At 42.7% G+C, this 19,413-nt stretch overlaps 1 protein-coding gene across 6 annotated transcripts in view; it reads right to left on the minus strand.

Annotated features, from left to right (window-relative positions):
* Positions 1-908: 908 nt before the first annotated feature.
* The window catches only part of IQCM (IQ motif containing M), a 1,338,699-nt gene continuing 1,320,194 nt past the window's right edge, over positions 909-19,413 (minus strand). For all 6 annotated transcript variants that reach the window (XM_085641647.1, XM_085641643.1, XM_085641646.1 and 3 more), the window contains one exon: positions 909-1,207. In XM_085641647.1, the coding sequence (XP_085497773.1) occupies positions 1,086-1,207 (122 nt within the window). In that variant the 3' untranslated portion in view covers positions 909-1,085. The remainder of the gene's footprint in view (positions 1,208-19,413) is intronic.

Genomic DNA, 19,413 nt, shown 5'->3' on the forward strand with positions numbered 1-19,413 from the left:
CTCAATGTCTACCGCCACGACCATCGACTCCACAGCTCCTTTGCATCCCACTCCAGGCTCCAGGCACGGGTCCAGCTAGGCATTCAGGCTCCAGACTCAGGTCCAGCGAGGCATACAGGCTCCAGACGCAGGTCCAGCGAGGCATCCAGACTCCAGACGCAGGTCCAGCGAGGCATCCAGGCTCCAGGCGCAGGTCCAGTGAAGCATCCAGGCTCCCGGCACAGGTCTAGCGAGGCATCCAGGCTCCAGGCACAGGTCCAGCGAGGAATCCAGGCTTCAGGCGCAGGTCCAGTGAGGCATCAAGGCTGTCATCCTGGTCATCCTGGATGTTGGCTGGCTTGCAGGGGTTGTTGATGTGTGCTGCACTTGGCCCTGGCTGCTCCATTCTGCAGTTTGTTGGTTTTTATGCCTATTTTATAATGGAGGTTGACTGATAGGCTATTTTTTGCATTAGAGACAAAAGAAACTCACATTGGGCTGACTAGCATGAGGTTTTTTTTGCCGCTAATGGGCCTATCGGTAGTTATAGCCGGCTAACTCCGGATTTCCTATCTCCATCGCGCTGATGTTAGCGGCAGTTTTCAACGCCATTCCCTGATACTATCACCATGTAGCGACAGCTTGGTAATACATCGCTAACATGGAGATAGATTTCAGGGTTAGGCGGCGATAAAAAAACTGCCACTAACTGGCGTTTGAGGTAGGTATCACCGGTCCTTGAGAATATTCCCCATAGTTTCCACTGCGTGCTACAATCCCAAAAAGTAAACCAGCTATATATATATTTATGTGCATTTTGAATAACGTGGTAAAGGTAATCGAAGTGTTAGGTAGGCCAATGCAAAATATAAATGTCTAAAAGCAAAGTGGGCTAAATATGAAAAGTAGATTTCCAATTATTGCACGGACACTTTATTGATTTCACTGTATGCATGCATGCACAAAACATTTCGAATTGCATCTTAGTTAAATGAAAGCACTCTTTTTCATTCTTCATGTTTTCAAATACAGAGAGGTGCTGTTCATGCAGCTGCACACGCTTCGTTGTCTGTTACAGGGGAGCAGGAAACAACTTGGACGTCTTTTCAGCCATCGCACTGAGGATTCGGTGCAGGCAAGAGTCTTTCTTTCCTCTCTCTCATTGACGCTGCCACCAGCTCTCCAACGACACGGATGTCAGCTTCTTTCAATATTGGGTGGCCAGACACTGCAATAAAAAAGAAGTACAAAGTTATATTCAACAAATTGTTCACAGTGCCAAAAAAGGTACCTAAAAAGATAGATTAGGCTGCAGCCTGTACGAGTGCAGCTGTATTATTCTATTTAGACAGGATCATTGGTAAACGTGATTCCACAGCTGCAGCTGTATGCGAGTAAATGTGAATTTGTCTTACTTGCTACTTAATACACTATTAGCAAATATTAGCAAACGCTGTTTCTGTCTCAACAGGTTGAAAAGGTGTATGTCTGTGGGGCATATCAGCAACAACCGGCGATAATTATCGCTAAGCGCACTTAGCGCTAGGATAATTATCGCCGGCTAGCGTGGATTTTTATCGCTGAGATAGAGTGCTATTAGCAACGCTTATCTCAAAAGCGATAAAAATCCTCACGCTAACTGCCAAACGTGAGATTATCGCCTGGAAACCCAGCGATAATCACACGAAGTTTGGCGTTATCTTGATGCTAGGGCCTCACATACCTAGCCATGATATCCACCTTCCATAGGATATCATGGCTAAGTCAGTCCTGAAGCAGGCGTAAGGAAAGTAGCGATAACAGGGATTATTGCTACTTTTCCTGCCGCTATGCTTCATAGCGTGGGGCTTGATGATAGGAGAAATGTCGTTTAGCGACATTTCTCCAGTCATGTCAGGTCAGGAACGCCCACTTTGCATCTCATTAGAGATGTAAATCTGGGCGTTAAGAATTTGTGCGCTAATGCAAGGTTTCACACGATAGCGTGATCTTGCTGATTAGGCGATAAAATTATCACCGCTTTTCGGCCAAAAACGGCAGCAAAAGCGGCGATAATTTTCTATCGCCGCCTTGTAGATATGCCCCTGTGTTATTTGTAGAGCACGAAAGGCTCTATAGCAATAGGTAGCTGAGTGCTGCGGTCCAATGGTGAGATCCTAGACAGGGAGCTGGGCGCTGAGTGGGCAGCCTGGCCGTTTACTATGCTGTGATGCAGTGTTCTTGAAAGAGGTGTGTCTTCAGCTATTTCCTGTACCGAGGAAGGGTAGGAGTGATCCTGATAGATGCACAGATGATATTGAAATTGCTGCCTATGGTGTGCATCCCCACACCTGACCGTTTGCAAAGGACAACTGGTCATTTTTCAGCCCGTGGCTACTGTGCTGCATGGGCGACATTTAGGGACTCCAGAGGTCGCAGCTGTGACCCCTGGCTTGCCCTTTGCTACCCCTGGCACTGCCTTTGTGACCCCTGGCCTCAGAATTGGCAAAATCAGTGCCTGGAACACAGCTGCAGCTTATCCCAATGGAGGTCGTTTGGAGCTCTATTTTCCTGGTTTTCTGTCAATGTTCTTTATACACAAATAGTGAATAATATTATTCATTATTAGTTCAATAAAAATGGAGTATGATGAGAGGTAATATGACCCTATCTGACAGCTAAGGTACATAAGAAAATACTATATAGCTTATGTTGTATGCATGGTTGCAGGTGAGAGTGTTTATCTGAGAGGGAGTGTGTTAATGTTTGTGTGTGTTTGAGCATGTGTGTATGAGTCAAAGAAAGGGCCACATGGTGTGTGATGCCCCTTCCCCGGCTTCCGGTGAATTGACGCCCAGGCTGTGCTGAGGGAGAGAAAGATGAAATACCTTCACCAGAATGTTGTACACATATACATTTGATGAACCCAGGAAGAGTTTTGCTGCACTGCAGGATGGGAGGAGGGGGGGGGGTTAAAGGCTGAAATTCAAAAAAGTTAGAAAGACTAGCTCCTCTTGTTCATAAAAATGTTTTGCTTCATTAGTCACCAAAATTCAGGTGCACAAGACAGACATTTTATGAACCTAGCAAAAATAAGACTGTAGAAGATGGAATACTTATTGCATTTCTTTGTAGAATCCAATGTGTGGACTCCTGATGTGCCGCGTAGCGAGGCACATAAATAATAAATATGAAGGTAGAATACTGTTCGGGAAGGCTGTTTCTTAATCATGAGTCCAGCGGCCATATAATGTGAAAAAAGGTAAAACCTGAAACTGAAGACACGTTTTAGAACATAACTGTATGTTCTGAATTAAAAGTGTTGAAGATGTAGACTTGCTATCTGCAACATTGTCTTTGTTTTACACAAACTATTTTACTTTGATTTCGAGAGAAAGAACAGTGCTAATAAACTGAAGCTCCGAAGCTCCTAAGTTAGATCAAGTTATAAAGTATTAGTGAATATCATTTGAAGAGGAATTGCTGAATCTGTACGGTTGTTTATCTAAAGAAACCTATGTATTTTATTCAAATCCCTTTTGTATCAGGGGTAGAAAATGTAAAAATAGCTACACAGTAATGCCAGAAAAAGTGTTGAATATGTTTCGCAATTGCAATCATGCCACTTCCTTGCAGTATAATTTGCATTTCCTAGCTGGATACTCCAATCAATCCTGCCACATAATTTGTTCTTCCTATGCCGCATTATTCTAGTGACCCTGCATATAGACAATTAAAAACATACATTGGTGGAGCAACTCTAATCCTTAGGCTAACAAGACACGATCTTCGCAGCATCAACTTTGGTGCTCAACCTTTTTAAACTGCAAGTGTAGAAATAAATTGCTGATTCACAGAACCATGAAAGGTGACATTTTAGCCTCCCAAATGGAATTTATGTACACAGATATTCTGCTAAAATGTTGGAATGTCTTTGATTGCATGTCTAGAGGTAGAAGACAGTTTGAATACGATCCCGGGTGTGCTCATTTGCAAAACCTCAAAGTTTGTAGTTATTTTCCAACAATTTCCTGGTAGCTTCTCACCATAGAATCTGTCATAAATGTAATTCTATCAAGAGGAATACATTATTTTAGTGCGGGAGTGGGGAACCTACTCTCCCAAAATTAATTCAGATACCTTCACAACGAAAACAATTTTTCTGGTGGAGGAAAACAAGTATACAGTTTCAGAAGCACTTTTTAGCATCACGTTTCCACCAGCCATAATGTACATTAGTTATAATTTTGAAAGTAGAAATAATTAAATATTTGGATGCCTCTGGATGAATATTGTTATACCGGTTTTCAGGAGCAACAGTGTAATCTTTTTCAATTCCAATAAAGTAAAATATTTTCACTAAGGAAGTAGTTACCGTATGAGCGAAAATTGATGGGTTTTTTCTCTTCACTTTTGCAGATTGGGCGGTAAATGGAACAGTGACAGGAAGAGTGAAGGTTTGCAGCAACTAGGTAAATGTGTGAAGTGTTAGAGCTAGAGTTGCCCGAAAGGTAGGACAATCTCCTCTTGGTACTCATAAGATATTTAACGCTATTCTGTGATTCCCTCGGAGGTTGTTGCACAAAAAGCCAAAAAACAAAAACTGTGGCACTGTGCAGTAATTGACTGCAGACAAGGATAGTTAGATGTAACACTCTGTCACCCACCAATACCCTAAAAAAACACAGGACCATAATAGGGGCAGGGCAACCTTGGCCCTTTGGACCAAGGACACTAAGGACCGTTTGAAAGGTGTCCTGATGTTACCCCAGTCCTGATGAGGTCCAAGATATATCGGGCTGAAACGCGTCGACCTCTTGAATTGGAGAAGCCCTAGATACATTGAATGATAATAAAGAATTGAGGGAGTACCATTAATTAAAAGAGGACCTATGTATCTTTCCTCATGATGTACTTTCCTTTGATCATAAAGGGTGATCTCTTAAAAACAGAATGCTTATAATGCATAGGCTCAGCATCTGTATTAATGAACCGGGCAATAAAGAATAAACAAGTGTATAGGATACTTGTTACTCACTATATTATTTGTATATAGTGAGGTATATATACATTCATTATTATTTTGTTGTATATTTTTTGTTTATATTTGTTATAATTGATGTATAGGAATATGTGTATGTCAATTAAGAAATACTTTTGATATAATATATCTAAATATATAAATAATCTTTTTTTGAGAACTGCAATTTGTGTCGGTGATATTGATTTATATTAAATAACTTTGACAATTTGTCTCAGTGGGAGGATTAATTATTATTATCCTATCCAGTTAATTATTATTCCAGTATTTGTTCCAACGCATTGCTCTTTGTATTTACAAGTTCTGCTATCGGAGCAGAGCATGGGAGGAGGTAGTTGTCCACTCCTAAGTGCGCAATGACTGTTTGGTCAGCCCTCTGGGGCCACCCAAACCAGTCATACACTCTTTCCCTTTTCTCCATGCAGGCTGCATTACAGCCTGCATGGAAAACATTCCCAGGCCCCCATTCCCTGGTTCAGTGTCAAACCAACACGCTCAAAACCAATCACAGCGCTGCATTGCAGGGTTGTGATTGGTAAGAGGCGCCAGGGTGCTTACCAGTCACAATGCTGCATTGCCACGCCCACCTCCCGCTAGTCATGCTGGAACCACTGGCTGCAACTCGGATCGGAATTTTTTCTTGCCCAGCCCCATCAATGCTTCTGACATGGCTGTTGATAGATCAGGTAATCAGAGATCTTGAAGACCTGTCGTAGCGATTTGGCTTAGCATAGGATGAAGAAATGATTATTGGTTTCTTTAACTTTAACCTGTCAGTCACCGATATCTATTAGAACATTGTAGACAATGAAGTGACTCAGCACAACCAATGCCTGGTATAGATCTTCAGCTCCAAATCCAAGGCTATTCTTTTCGTTTCCCCATTTTATTTTAGAACATTCTGTCCTTAGTGGGTGGAATGTTCTAATAGCAATATACCATTCTGCCACTGGCTATAACAGTTTTTAAGGCCTTCCCCTGGGAAGAAGACCTTTATTAACCATTGTAGTCCTTGGCAGTTGCCCATAGTGTTATATTAAGCAGGCAAGTATGTCTGTCTTTATGAATTCTGCATTTGTCCAGCTGAGCTTTAGGAATTTAAAACAAATTGCACACGGCGAAATATGATCTCTTGTGGTAAGCGAGAGAATCATTGATGTTGAGTTGTGGGACTGGGAGCCATGGATATCACATAATTTCCCACAGAGCAAACAGCAAGAAACTAATTCTTCTAGTAGAGTTTATGATGTAAAAGATAAAGATCCACTTGAGAGGAAGAGGAACATCACCAAGTATGAGGCAGATATAGTGGTAAACGTTGTAGTTGAAGTACATGATTTGTCTTCACACACCCACAGTGGAGCTGTGAAGCAGGCCATGTGTCAGGTAGTCGCCAATAGGGCAAATGCTGTGGAGGTATGCACTGTACAGGTGGTTATAAAAAAATGGCAAGACAATAGGTGTGTAAAAGATAGTCAGGTTGGTAGCTGTTAATCATAGCAACCCTTGACCCAGGTGAAATCTATGATGAAGTACCTGATCATGGCGTGTTCTCAAAGAAATTGAATCTTCACTTAAATAACATCAACATTTGAGCACTGATTTTATAGAGAATATTCACTATCTTGAAAATAGGCTGGAAGAATACTGAGGTTGGAGCATGAAGTTAACACTCAGATTACCAGTCTGTGATAGCCCAGGAAATTATTGTGGGAGTATATGCTCTGAATAGATTCATTCAGACCATATACTCCCACAATAATTTCCTGGGCTATCACAGACTGGCAATTTAAACACCAGGACACTGAGAGGTTTATGTATCTGAAACAATGTGCTATGGTTGTGGCCCAAAGAACATGGGTTTAAAAAGTGGCCTGTATACAGTATTATATTGAATTTCACATCTAGGTGAAAGTTTCCTTTTGGATTCATATTCTAGGGTAGTTTCTGGAGCAGTTGGATAATCATGGCATGGGATGTAAATGCCAGCAAGCAGGATGTCCTTTTAACCATCAAACTTTTATGAGATATTGATCATTGTACATTTGATTACAGTTCATTAGATACAAATAGAACATTGTTTTATGAATACCCTAGTGGAAATTAAATGCTCTCACCAATGGAAACTTTCATTGTGAAACACCAGCAAGGGACGCAAGGGCCAGGCATGGTTTTACCTCAAATAATGACTGAACATTTGCTGGGGTGAATAGTGATCTCAGTGCATCGATATCCACAATGATGCCAGTCTAATGAAAAAATAGAAATAGTGCAAAGAATATCTTTTGGGAAATTAAAGCTAAAAACAAATTGCATCCTGTATAGTGTTGATTTCAGAGGGACAGAACTAGGAACACTAAGTTGCCTAAATAACATATGACACAGGGGAATTTTGGATCATGGATTTTTATTACATGTACTGGCAAAAGAGACTAATAGAGCTAAGTCTAAAGCTGTCAGTAAAGTAAGGGTCCCAATAATAAAAAGCATTAGTTATACCAAAAGAAAGAGGAGAATGTATGTTAAGTGCAATTACCTTCAATAATAAGATTTGCGGTGTTGTGTTCCAAGAGATTTTGCTAAGTCCAGAGGGGGAGACCATGTAAAATGTATACCGAGGAATGGATCAGGTATACAAGTTGCCTTCATGCTGCAGAACCCTCCACTAACAGTCCAATGTATCTCAATCCCGAAAAGGGTAAGAGGGAAAATCTTGAAAAGGTGTCTGGGTATTTGCTGCATACACTGCAGTCTTCTGTTTCTCATCAAAAGTCAGGCTAAAAGCCATCTTCAATGTTGGAGAGAAGATGTTTTTAACAGTAAATAACAAGAATTCTATGGCAGGACCGGAGGCTGGGATTATGCTTTACTCTTTCCATTTTTATTGCTCAGCAGCTTTTAACAATAAGGCAAAAGAAAAAGACTGCAGATCCCATGAGTGTTTTCACACAAATGACCATAGAGACAGTCCCATATAAACAGATTCAGGGAACAGCACTTCCTCTTTCTTCGCTGCTCAGCATCCAGATAAATGTCTTCCTTGATTCTGTTTATGTGTAGAGCATATGTTAAGGCTTGTGACTTTGGAGTTGTCAATTTGCTTAGTTTGCGTAGACCTGTAGTTGATGTTCATTTGCGGGTCTTCGCGGCACCTGGGGCAGTTCGGTGACCCCGGGGGCTCTGTCGGGGGAATTCTTTTATCAGTCATTTTGTCTTCTGTCACCTGAGGCTAGCATGTGGGTTCGCCGTGTTGGTTGTTGTGCCGTTCTTCCGCGTTCTGTGAGGCTTCTTCTTTAGCTGGTCGCGACCAGCGCAGTGCTTCTCTCACCCGATAGAGGGCGGGGCATGCACGCGCTTGCTGAAGGAGGGAGGAGACGCTCCTCTGCATTCTTCACATTCCTCGGTGCGTGATGACAGTTTCCTGCTAGTAAGCGGAATCTCTTCCATGCGTCCCAGAGATTCAAGCCCTTGGCTGGTTTTCGGCCGTAGTTCTCGCAAGTTTTTCACATTTATACAGCTTCAGGTCCTTGTTAGGTCTTGTAGTTCTCACATTTTGGGGATTTGCTCCAGCAGTGCGGTTTTCCCAGCAGAGCCTTCTGTTCAGGTGGACTGTGCTTAACAATCATTGGCACAACCACTTGCTCTCAGGGGCCCGGAGCTCTAGTTCGTTTCTTTACCCCATTGGCCATTTCTTTTCATAAGTCTGATATGGCAGGTGAATTGCATCCCTGGGAGCCAGAGGAGGATGACCAGTCACTGCTCCCCATTCACTTTGGGCTGGTGGATGTAATAGATGCATCACTGGAAAGGGCAGTTTCATCAGCCCTTGAACCCCTGAGCCGCCATATTGTCGAACTTACTGTCTGGCGCAGGGTGGTTTCCACTACTGAGGGTGACTAGTTGGAGGCTGTTCCTCCCAATATTGGGGAATCGTCCAAGGGTAAGGGCAAGGCTAAAGCCTCGGTTAAGGCGACCAAGGGCCACACCTCGTCCGACGCCTTTGAGAGATTGTGCCAGGCTTTCCTTAAGAGATGCCTGGAGGCTGTGTAACGGCCTGAGGATTCCCAACTGGAGGGAACCCCCAATAGCGATTTCTGTGCCCCCACTGGGGCAGATGGAGATACTGGGGATGACTCCGATGCCTTTAACGGGGAGTCAGATGAGGAACTGCGTCCGAGCCGACCCTGGTGCCTGGAAGGGGGCGCTAAGAAATCCAGGTTGGAGGTACCTCATGCTCAGGACTCTGTAGATATCTCCAGTTTACTGAATCCGGAGGATATATACCCTGCTCTGCGGACTGGATTCCAGCGCCCCTGGTGGCGTCATATGGGGCTAACGGGATTCGGAAGCCAATGGACCAAGAGGTCCGAGGCCAGTTAAAATTGGAACGTCCCCGGCCTTCCCTCCCAGGTAAAGTGGTGTGTACTCCGGAAATTGACACCAAGATGGCCACCTTCATTGGCAAGATTATTAAGGACCCAAAAAAGAAAGGGTCTGGACAGTTACTGGTGTTCCTTCCAGGATAAGGTCCTTGATATTTTAAGCACGCTTGCCAAGATCATGGGTATAGCGGAGGATGCCAAAGAGACAGGGCATATCATAGATCCCGAGATCCTCTCTGGCTGGGCGCGTAGAGCACTTTGTTTTCTTGGCAATGCCAATTGCGGGTTATTGACTGAGCGCAGACACTCGTTGCTCATAAAAATGGAACCAAGACTGGGCGAGCTGGCTTCTACCGAGGATGGAGCAGTGGCCAATGGGGGTCTCTTCCGAGAACCTTTTATTATAGAGTTATCCCGTTTTCTCAACACCTTTTCTTCGCTGGATAAAGCACAACAGTCGATCAAAAAGGTGTTCAGCCAGCAGATTTCTGGAGGGGCCGGAAGAGGGGGGGCCCTCCTCCAGCCGTCCATATACCAACACCCCCATAAGCTCCAGACCAAAAGATCCATGCAGTGGCAGGACCAGAAGAAGTTTGGAGGGTTCTATCCCTCAAGAGGACGAGGCATAGGTTGTGGAGTGGAAAGGCTACCCCCGAGGAGCAAACAACACACCTGGTGGTTACACCGGTAAGGCCTATCCCTTTTTTCCAACCAGTGGTGGGGGGATGGTTGCAATTGCTTCATCACAACAGGGCTGAAATTACAGGGGATGCTTGGGTGTGGGGGTTTCCACACGAAGTGTCATGGGGTTCCCCAGCAACTCTCTCATCCCTGGCCTCTAACCTTCTCTCACGAGAGCACCCAGATAGTAGACACAGAGGTTCGCAAACTCCTAAACAAAAAAGCCATTGTCCATCTACTCTACACCCCCACGGGTTATTAACCAATATCTTCCTTGTGGAAAAGAAAAACAAAGGGTTCCGTCCGGTGATCTATCTCCGAGATTTCAATCAATGGGTAGTGTACCGCCATTTCAAGATGGAGGGCATCCATCTTCTCAGGGACATGTTACTTCCCAACGATTGGCCAGTATGGCTGGACCTAAAGGATCCCTGCCTTACCATACCCATCTTTCCACCCCACAGACGGTTTCTACAATTCCAATGGGGCAGCCTCAGCTACGAGTTTACGTGCCTGCCGTTCGGGCTATCTTCAGCTCCTTGGTTTGTCTTATCGTGTACCTGGACGACATCCTTTTGATGGACCAGGAGAAGCACACCCTGATCTCGCAATTTGATATGTCCCAGAACCTTCTGCAGAATCTGGGGTTTGTCTTGAACGATCAGAAATCAGTTTACATCCCAGCCCAACAAATGTCTTTTTTGGGTTTTTAGGTCGATACGGTCCAGCAGTGCCTCCACTTACCCCAACAGAAAATGCGCTTGATACACAGAGAACTACGCCGGACTCTAGAGAGAGAGAAATTCTCGTTACGTCATCTAGCCTGGATTGTCAGGCTTCTTTCCTCCTCGATACAGGCGATCTTCCCAGGCCCATTGCACTATCGGGCTTTACAGCGCTTGTAGGTGCAACACCTGCATCGCGGTCTCTCGTATTCGCAGGAGATCTCCCTCTAGCAAGAGGCGCGCACGGAGCTCCTTTGGTGGCTCGAACACATGCAAGCCTGGAATGGGAGGGCAATATTCGGATCGGCTCCAGACTTAGGGATTGAGTCAGACGCCAGTCGTCTCAGTTGGGGCATCCGCTGTGGAGAAAATACTACAGGCAGACACTGGTCCGAGCACGAGCAATCATTGCACATCAATTGCTTAGAGCTCCTGGTTGGATCCTTCGCAATCCACAGCCTAGTGGTCAACAAGGTCTCCTGCGCGATCCTACTAAAGATGGACAACATCTCGGCAGTGAAATATATAAACCTTCTAGGGGGCACTCGTTCCAAACTTTTGGCGGAATTGGCCAAAGAATTCTGGGAACATTGCCTGACTCACAATCTGTCAGTCATGGCAGAATACCTCCCGGGTTCCCTCAATCAGACGACGGACTGGTTTTCCAGGCATCTACAAGAATACAGTGCTTGGAAGCTGGATCCGGCCATCTTCTGCAGGCTGATGGCTCGGTGGGGCCCGTGTCATGTGGACCTCTTGCGTCACGTTTCAACTTTCAGATTCCCTGCTTCTTCAGCTGGCGCCTGGACACTCTGGCGGAGGCGACGGATGCCTTCTTACAGGATTGGAGCATGTTATGTAGTTATGCCTTTCCCCCATTCCCCATGATCCCCAGGTGCACAGCCTTAATCCGGAGGCAGACGGCGGAAGTAATTCTAGTGACGCCGCACTGGAGATCTCAAGTATGGTATCCAGTTCTTCTGGAACTTTCTTTGGATTCTCCAACCCTACTCCCCCAAACACCTCTTCTCCTGACAGATACTCAGGGCAACTTGCATCCTCTAGTTCAAGAGGGCAGCCATCTCCATCTCATGGGCTGGAGGAATACAGGGGATGTTGGGGGTCCCGAGCCTTTCAGCAAGAGCTTCGTCCCTTATCAGGAAGGCATGGGCAGAGTCTACGGTCAGACGCTACCACTCCTCTTGGAGAAAGTGGCTTCGCTGGTGTGTGCGACGGGGTTTGGATCCCGTGGGGGCTGATGTGATTCATGTAGTAACTTATCTGTCGGAGTTAGTGGATCAAGGCTTAGCCTATTGCTCGATTAATGCAAGTAGATCCGCCATTTCGGTGGGCATCTCATTTCCTCCTCGTCCGAAGTATTCCTTGTTGTGGGATGTTAATACGGTACTCCGTTTCTTGCAATCTTGGCGGGACAATCAATACCTTTCCCGTAATGAACTGACAGGTAAGTTGGCAATGTTGCTCTGCCTGATCTCTTGTAAGCAAGTATCGGATGTCTGAGCTTTGGAGGTATCATTGCGTGTTCACACCGGATGGAGTGTCGTTCATGGTGGCGCAACGTACTAAGTCTAACACCAGAGTGGTTAATTATACAGTCTTCCCAGGCCATCCCAAGTTGTGTGTTGTGCGATGCCTGAGGGCATATGAGATGATGACGGAGGAATACAGACCACCTGGAGTCTCCCAACGTGTTCTGTCTCTCATGAAACCTTTCAAATCTGTGACAGCTGCCACAATTGCCCGTTGGGTAAGATGGGCGCTCCAGGAAACGGGGGGTGATACCTTGGCTTTTGGAGCTCATTCAGCAAGGGGAGCCATGGCTTCGAAAGCCTTTGCCCTTGGAGGTCGCTTGGAGGACATCCTTAGAGCTGCGGATTGGTCCTCGGACCTTCAGAACTTTCTATTTTAAACCCATTTGGGCATGGCATCTATGGTTGTCGATCAGCTTTGAACTAGCATAATCCGAGCCTCTGGTCCTGCCATAGAATGAAAGATTTCCTAGCTACCATGAAGGAAAGTTTAAATTCTATTAAGGAAGGGGAGGCGAGGATTATCCCACCCAGCCTACCGTCTTACTCCTACCCTCCCTTATTGGGGAACAGAGCTTTGAGTTGGCTAAGTATGGATTCTTTAAAGGGTCTATAGAAATGCTGGTGGTGAAATTGACATGTGAATATTTTATTGTTGATCTTGATTGGCATGTCAAAACACCTTCTGTTGCAGGGATGATGATAGTTTTCCAATGGGCTGACACTGTTCCTTTTATTTCAGGATCTCACCAGAAACAGAAATATTGATGCACGTTGAATCATGTGGTTCGCCCAAAGAAAGAGGAAGTGTTGTTCCCTGATTCTGTTTATATGGGACTGCCTCTATGGTCATTTGTGTGAAAAGACTCATGGGATTTGTAGTCTTTTTCTTTTGTCTTATTGTTAAAAGCTGCTGGGCAATAAAAATGGAAAGAGTAAAGCATAATTCTCGCCTCTGCGTCCTTAATAGAATTGAACCTTTCCTTCACAGTAGCTAGGACATTTTTCATTCAAGGCTGTGTCAGACTGTGAACCTGGATACCATGACATGACTAGGTATGGAACTGAACCTTCTTTGGGTGCTATTTCTGAAGCCTACAACAGCTAAGAATTTCAAGGACAAAATGAAGGAAAATAAACTAGTCATCAATTGTTGAGAGAGGAAGACTCTTCTTTTGAGTGAGGCAAAATATCAATGTAAAATTGGCATTGTTTCATTGGATGTACATAGGTACAGTTATTTGGGTAAGACAATCGACAAAACTGATCTTGGGATGATGAAATGGCGGAGTTGTATAATACAGCCTAAAGCTCAGTTTATGGCCTCTTGATGTTTTTTTAACTTGACCTTGGAAGCCTCTTGATTCCAACTAAAACAGCTAATCAGGCACTGCTACCTCCAAAGCCTTGTGGCTGTGCCTATTGTTGCCTGTGTTTTTCAGGGCACACCATGTTCTGCCATCTAATCAGAGCTGGGATTCTGATATGCAAAGATACATAGTGCTTGTTTTCCTCTCTGTTAAAAATGTGGTTAAGACACAGTGTTTTCAACCTAGCTGGGAGGGAAAACTACTATTCTTTCAATTGAAACAGTGTCAGGGCTTTAGTTACTCCAAGGAAATGTTGGTGAAATATAAGTTACACAAGAACACCGGCTGAAAAGAGGCTCTGCATAGGGAGTAACTATATTCTGAAGGCGAAAAAAGGGAAATCAGTCCTATAATACTTTGAACAAGAAGGTCATCTTAGAAGATAACCAGACGTCTCTCATAAGTCCATGTGCCAGGAAGAAATGCATAGCTTCTAGTGAGGGATAAACCGAAATATTCTAGAAGGAGCAAGCTGAAGGGCCAGGCTTCCAAAATGTGTACCCGCGGTTTAAGAAAAGGAAATGAAATAAGATTTAACACACATTCCACCCTTCGCTCTGATAAATAAAGACTTGAGAGTTAAGTTAGTGATTCCTTTTTTATAGAAATATTCGGTGCATGGCAGAATTACTGCTCTGTCTCTCATTCTGGCAGGCAATAAACTGCATGCTTTGCACACTATTTTTCTCTTCCATTATTTTAGATAAGACTCTTAAGTAGAGTAAAGCATTGAGTTCTATGATCAACATTTGTATTTTATATACATTATTATACATTTACATAATGTAACCAGAACTTCTTCTATGTTTTATTCCTATTTCTTTTATATATTACATTGTGTTTGATGCTTTAATCATATTTTGCCCATTAAATGGTTTTAATTAACCGAAATAAGATATCCTTTTTGAATGACTGATTGACTAAATATATAAGAGGCAAAGCAATCTCTGCTAGGCTATTCAATTCACATGTATACAATGGTAACCAACGCTTGATGAGAAAATTTTATCCCTGAGTCATATCCAAGAAGCTGCAAGAAGCTGGAAAATATTACCAATAACGTGGCTCACGGCTATTGAATAAGATACAGTACACATTTTATAGTGAATCACATACAGTACTGCTTCATGCATAGCTGGAACACAAAATTGTGAAATGGGACTATATGATAATTTCCAAATCACATTTATGTGTGCGGGCATTGAACGGTTCTAGAAAAGGTTAATAATTTAGTTTATATTTGTGAGAGTTTAGAAAGATGTAGCTAATTGGAGCAAATTATATAGCTGCAGATGGTTGACAAGTAAACATTTAGCACCTTAGGGCAACAAGGTATCACCATGGGAGGACCCAGATTATGAAAGTGGCCTAGAGAGTCCTCATAGAAGTCGAATAGACTAAATCCAGAAGTGGAAATCTTCCTGTCATGAAATTGCAATTTTAAGTATTCTATAGTGAATATACCAATGCTGATGGTGTGGAGAATTTGCTCCGCATACCAATCCCAGCATCGTAATTCAGCATATGGCATGGGTGTAACAAGGTATGAGGCTCTAAAAACATGTGGCTACTTCACAAATCCCTTTTTAGCAGTAAACTTATCTGTATGGCCACACATTGCTCAATTTCCACAGGTATTCATAGAAGGATATCTAGCAAGCATGCACGCATTTAATGCTTTTCGATTATATGAAATAACAGCCTACAAGTATGCAGTAGTAAACTCCATCCAAGGGGTGGGTAGTGCAAGTGCGTGGGTCAAGACATGGATTGCCATGTGTGTTTGAGAAAGCCAACTCATAACTCACAGGTTTGTGGACATTAACAAACTCCTCTCCAGACTTTTCCTGCCCTGGAGATATGCTCCAACAAAGTGCTGGTCTAAATCTGTTTCCAGAGAAGAAAATTGAATGGACACCCCTAAACTTAATGGAGGTACAGGGAAAGTACTGTTTCCATGTTTTAGATTCTCCAAGTGTGTGGAGGGAATAAGAGGGAAAAAGGTTCAATGGCACAGTAGGGTGCCGTCCCAGAATTCTACTCGGCATATAATTCTGTTTTGGATAAATAGCAATGCATAAGAAAAGACACAGCTTTGCCAGTAATACACCTGGCAGCCGACTGCTGGGTGCCCACCTCTTCTCTTCCAACTGATGCTTAGTAAGTCCAGGGTCACCACCACTGCACAGCTAGTGCACTGCTAGTTCAGACTATATATTGTCTTACGCGCATTTAACTTTAAGGAGTTAGTGATGTCTAAGCATCACTAGTGAGAGAGCAGGTTAAAAATAGTTGGTGGTTGCCTCAATCTCAAGAAGATATGTATGTCATAAACAGTGTAAAGCAAAAGGCTTGATGAAGAAACATCACACAGAAAATAATAATACTGAAAATAGAAGTCTGAGCTTTCTTAGACAAAAAACAGCTGATGGCCAGTCTTGTCAGTCATAACCAAGAGGTTCAGTATGGCCAAGGCTGTGGCAGTGACAACACCTTTACTCACATGCAATCTTAATTCATGGGAAACAGAGAGCAGGAGCCAGTTTGGAGATGTCAGTTTCTGTTTTCAATGTAAGTTTGGATTTCACTCATAAGAGCTTTCACAAACAGTATGCAGAGGTAGGGCAACTGTGATATAGGTTGGAAGGTAGTTGGGATTTTTTTTTTTTTAAATATACTTTTTGCTAAACTGCAATGACCATTACATAATTCAAGGCTGAGGATCATGATGAGCCAACAGGTTTACATTATTGGCAAGTGTATGAAAATCATAGAGGCTCAATGGGAAAAATGAAAGCAACAAAGGGTAAAACTGCTAAAGACATGACTAGCACAGCACAGGGATTAAGTGAACTCAGACATATAGTCACTGCATTCCATGGGGATTCGAATTTTGATTGAAAAAAAAGCAATAGCAATTTCAATAGGTTCCCAGAAGGAATGATAGAAGGTCATGTTTGCTTTCAATTAAACTTCGGACAACATTTTGAAGACCTCCTTTGTAACAGTTAAATACTCTACTGGAGTCATGAAATAATTTGCTGTTTAGATCATTTATTTTTGACTATAAGGTGACCCGAGCCAGAATGATTTTGCAGACATATCAGAGAATTTAGAAAACTGGCATTCAAGTTGATGAGAACAGCTGTTGCAAGAAACCTATTTTTGAAAGAATAATTAATGAAATTGTTCAATAGAACATTGAGGGTGTATTTGGTAACAGACATCAAGCAGATGAATAATGTTATCATGCAGGGTCTTATTCATCAGTTAAGGTAGAGGTGGTAAAAAGTGTCTCACAATGAGAGCTGGGGAAATACATTTGCAAAACTCACCACAAGGTAATGTGATCCTTGCAAACATACTCCCTTTACTGCCTCTTGACTTCAGGAAAACTATTTCCGTGGCCTTCAGAGGTTAGATCATACAAATGTAGTCTATCTCAGTTTTCTCAAGAAAAGTGTTCATCGCCTTCAGATGGTACTAATATTGTTGCCCACATTCGATCTGTAAATGTTGTGATGAGCGAATATTATGGCCTATCTTAGATCTGTGCACTGGCTCCCAGTACTTCGTTGTATTTTCGTTAAGTTCTTTTGCTTCTGTCGTCTTCCAGGGATACTGCCAGATTTATGTGTTTTGATCTAGCTTCCCCAACTTTCTAGATGTTCCTTACTTTTGCAGACCTAGATTACGAGGCTGAGCTTTCTTAGTCATCATTGTTCAGAAATGGAATCTGTTCCCTACTCATCTGAAAGAGCTTTCAGAATATCTTGCCTTTAGAAAGGCTTTAGAACCCCACCCGTCTTCTGGTAGCACTTATTTTTTAGTCTTTGCATACTCTACACTTCCTGACTTTGTTATTTTTTAAGGACCATAGTCCTACGGTGAGGTCTACACACACCCTATAAATACTCAATCAAATAGTCAAAGTGACATAGGTCAGATATCGAAATTATGCTACTTTTGGCAAAAGTATATTAGTGCTGTTCCCATTTTGTGTCCAGCTACAAGATGTCTTAAGCAAATTGCAGATGGATAACTTTTCTATTAAATATTTGGAAAGTAAAAGTTCGGGGTAATCAAACCAGATGGTATGGTCACCAAATATGGTAAAATTACAAAAACCCACCATAGTGGATTTGATAATATGAGTCAGTTTGCTAACAGTAAATCAATCCAGTTGTGAAATGCAGTAGGAGTGAAGTTTTGTCTGGTGCTCGAAAAGAACAGAGCTATGAGTTAATCCTTAGTGTATGTGTCTCTCTAGTCTAGGTTGTCGGTTAGTAAAACAACAGGTCGCAAATGGGTGCAGACAGGCCTACCCCATTAGAGTGGTAGAGCCCAGTAGAGTAAATGGTACAAGTGCACCTGGGGAACCCAACAAGCACACAAAAACGCACTTTAAAAAACAGAAATGCAACTATGTTGGGAGATATTGTAGCTAGTCCTGGTTATCTGGGTTTACGTTTGTTTAACTTGAGCTAACAACCGTCAGGTGAACACAAAACTATAAAAATGGGGAAGGTGGCAGCCATAGCAAGCACAAACATGCAAGTTAATGGCAGTAAAACCAGGGTTAAAACGGTGTTTCCGTGAACAAAAATGTAAATTAGACATTTCAAACTCCTAAATGATGAAGCTACTTTGAAGGGCTACACGTCCTGGGAAATACCACAGGTTTTTTCCCACTTGATTTAGCCATCGGTTTGGACATTTGCTGTGGACTGAGGCTTACTACGCTAACTCAGCACTACAGTTTCTCTGTTAAAACGACATGTAGTCCACTACAAAGCACCCCCTGGTGCACCAGACGTGTTCTGACAGGACGACAAATCATTAGGGCGGAACCGCAAGATGGTGAATATGTATCATATTTTCCATAAGTTAACTGGGGATGTGTATGTTGCTTGCAATGTTAACTGGTTGTATATGGAACGATGAGGGGAGTAAAAATGTTCATATTCGCCAACCAAGATAATGCCTTTGATTTAGTAGATTGTCAACATATGTTATCTGTATATTGCAGTGTAATCCATATTTCACAAACAAACATTTCTCAACTTGCAACATTTTATAAATAGTAACTGTTCAATTACATTTCAAATACTAGACTCAGTTCTTGCTTAAATGCTCACATCTTTAAAGGAATTTAGTACAGGTGTTCTGTTTTTTTTGTTGATATGTCTAGCATTATATTTCATATATTCCCCAGTAAGCAAGTGATTCTACAAAGTGATTACTGTTAGTGGTAGGCGGTAACTCCCTTTTTTATGCTAAAATACATGGGGGAAATTATTCATGGTAACAATTCAAAAGGCAAGGCCCTGGAGAGAAAGGATTCTGTTACTAGCTCCTCTAGCATAAACATTTTAACAGTCCCTGTGATAAGCTATTTTCAATCAGAAAAGGAGCTGCTTGTCTTCAACGTACCACAGGAGAGCTAGCAAGTGCTTTTCACAAAGACACGAGCAATTGCTTTGTTCTCTTTTGAAGGAAAAACTGTAGTTTTTGCTTAGATTTTTTCATTAGGGAGTTTTTTTTATATTTTAGAAAGCCACAACCGTATTGTTTTCATACAAAGACCATCTGTGAGATTTGAGAAGCCTGAAACAAAATATTCCAGGCCTTATAATACGTAATTTTGCAGTATCAATGATGTAAATAATTTTAGCATTAATAGTTATGCTATTTCCAGTGGCATAG

The sequence above is a fragment of the Triturus cristatus genome, chromosome 2_2 (assembly GCF_964204655.1).
Source record: "Triturus cristatus chromosome 2_2, aTriCri1.1, whole genome shotgun sequence".
NCBI lineage: Eukaryota > Metazoa > Chordata > Amphibia > Caudata > Salamandridae > Triturus > Triturus cristatus.